The sequence below is a fragment of the Pygoscelis adeliae genome, unplaced genomic scaffold (genome assembly GCF_000699105.1).
Source record: "Pygoscelis adeliae isolate BGI_AS28 unplaced genomic scaffold, ASM69910v1 Scaffold210, whole genome shotgun sequence".
Lineage (NCBI taxonomy): Eukaryota > Metazoa > Chordata > Aves > Sphenisciformes > Spheniscidae > Pygoscelis > Pygoscelis adeliae.
In genome coordinates, this window is record NW_008823959.1 from 98,613 (window position 1) to 98,921 (window position 309).

Consider the following 309-nt stretch of genomic DNA (forward strand, 5'->3'; position numbering starts at 1 on the left):
TCCTCGCCATGGCTGGTCCCAGCATCCTGCCCCCGGGGGGGCTGTGCTCGCTCCCCGCGGGGCCAGGCAGTGCCGGGCAGCGTGCGCCATGCGCGTGGGCCCCACCAGACAGACGGCCCCATTGTATGGCATGTGGGCAGCCCAGCGGAGGGCAGCGCTGGCCCCAAGCCAGGGGGCCGCAGCGGTCGGAGCTGGTGCTGAGCCCTGCCCTGTCACCCCCAGCTGCAGGCAACGCTGGACCTGGCGGAGCGGCGCCGCATCCGCTCGGCCATCAGGGAGCTGCAGCGGCAGGAGCTGGAGCGGGGCGAG

General features: G+C 74.8%; 1 protein-coding gene across 1 annotated transcript in view; it reads left to right on the forward strand.

The window, feature by feature from the left end:
* Window positions 1–88: 88 nt before the first annotated feature.
* LOC103916213 (smoothelin-like) overlaps window positions 89–309 on the forward strand; it is a gene marked incomplete at its 3' end in the record, with an annotated part of 14,991 nt that continues 14,770 nt past the window's right edge. The window contains 1 exon segment of the mRNA XM_009323176.1: window positions 89–184. Coding sequence (XP_009321451.1) covers window positions 89–184 — 96 coding nt within the window.